The following is a 1,502-nucleotide window of genomic DNA, read 5'->3' as shown; positions in this document are numbered from 1 at the left end:
ATAAGGATATTTAATAATAAATTAGTAAACTTAATCATATACTTTATATAAAATGATGAATACAGCTAAGAGGTTTATTTATATAATTAGAAATAACTATTGCTTGATATATATATATATATATATATATATATATATATATATATATATATATATATATATATATATATATATATATATATATATATATATATATATATATATACTTTGATAGAAGTTATATGTGGTAGTAAGATTAAAAAATAAAGAAGTTGTTGGGGGGGGAAAGTCACAATTTTTCTACCAATTGAAACTCTTAAAGGATTATGTGGTTCTCTTTGTTTTCCACCCCATTTAATAATAAAGAAGAAAATAAACAAACAAACAAACAAGTAAAACCTAGGGTTAGATATCATCAAAGAAAAAAAAGACTAACTGTAATTTTTTTTTTCAAGTATTATAACAATGACATAATGCATATTGATGCTTGTTGGAGTGGTGCTTAAACAAATATATAAAAACCATAGATTTGTTGAAAAGAAAGAAAGAAAAGAAGAAATCAGCCATGTCTAGTAGCACCCCAGTGATAGTAGAACTCCTCAGTTTGAGTTTCGTATAAAGCTGTTAGGTAAATACCATCATCCCTAACTCTCCAAAGGCAATTCTTCCAATGACACTTCCGAAAAAGACGTTCATCGTACCAAAACACATCAAATGAGGCACCACTGTCACAACTATTGTTGTTGTCGTCGTCATTGTCCCTTTTCACATGGCACCAGAATAGAGTGGAGTGTGAGAAATCTGCCCTAAAACTCCAAGTGAAATTCCCACCTTCAAAAAGTTTATGGCTACCCAAATCATCATCTTTGGATTGGCAATGAACCATTAAACTTTCCTTATTCTTCAACTCATTCATAACGTACACATGCCACTTTATGAATCCAGGGAAAACACTTGAGGCATTTGAAAGGGTTGGTGAACCCAAAACCAAAACCAAAACCAACCCTATACCCAAAACATAAGCACTTTTTGCTAACATACCTGAATTTCTCTTCTTTTCCATTTTTGTTGCTTTTTGTTACGAGATGTTGATCGCTTTGTAGTATATATATACATAAAGTTGTAAAATTTTCACATTCTATGCAAAGATTGAATCCATGAGCATGGTTTTGTAGCATTTATGAAGTGCCATGCTGGTTTATCAGAAAGGAAGATACAGCATGCTGCCGTTTAATTAGATAGGAAAAGTTTGGTGTGGCTTGATATTTTAATGCATTAATGTATATTTACCATAAGTAATTAATTATTAGCTTACATATGGAAAATAGTAATTACAAGGTAGTTCTGAAAATTAGGATAAAATATGTAAAGTTTTAGGTGTTGATTACACTTTGTGTATTTGACTTTATTATAATTTTCAGCAGTTGGTTTTACTTTTAAATCCAAGGAATCAAATCATGGTATTGATCTATTACCATGTGAAAATAGAGTGGTCGAAGTAAGTTTAATATGTTGAGTTGGTC

The 1,502-nt window shown here is 29.8% G+C and overlaps 1 protein-coding gene across 1 annotated transcript; it reads right to left on the bottom strand.

Annotated features, from left to right (window-relative positions):
* Window positions 1-538: 538 nt before the first annotated feature.
* On the bottom strand, window positions 539-1,042 carry LOC114191185 (S-protein homolog 1-like). Its single transcript, XM_028080366.1, has one exon. The coding sequence runs from the start codon at window positions 1,040-1,042 to the stop codon at window positions 539-541; it is 504 nt and encodes a 167-aa protein (XP_027936167.1).
* Between the last annotated feature and the right edge of the window lie 460 nt (window positions 1,043-1,502).

Source organism: Vigna unguiculata, chromosome 7 (assembly GCF_037176805.1).
Source record: "Vigna unguiculata cultivar grain cowpea cultivar isolate G323 ecotype 2 chromosome 7, ASM3717680v1, whole genome shotgun sequence".
In the NCBI taxonomy this organism is placed as follows: Eukaryota; Viridiplantae; Streptophyta; class Magnoliopsida; order Fabales; family Fabaceae; genus Vigna; species Vigna unguiculata.
The sequence above is the reverse complement of the archived record's forward strand: the minus strand, read 5'-3'. Positions and strand labels throughout refer to the sequence as shown.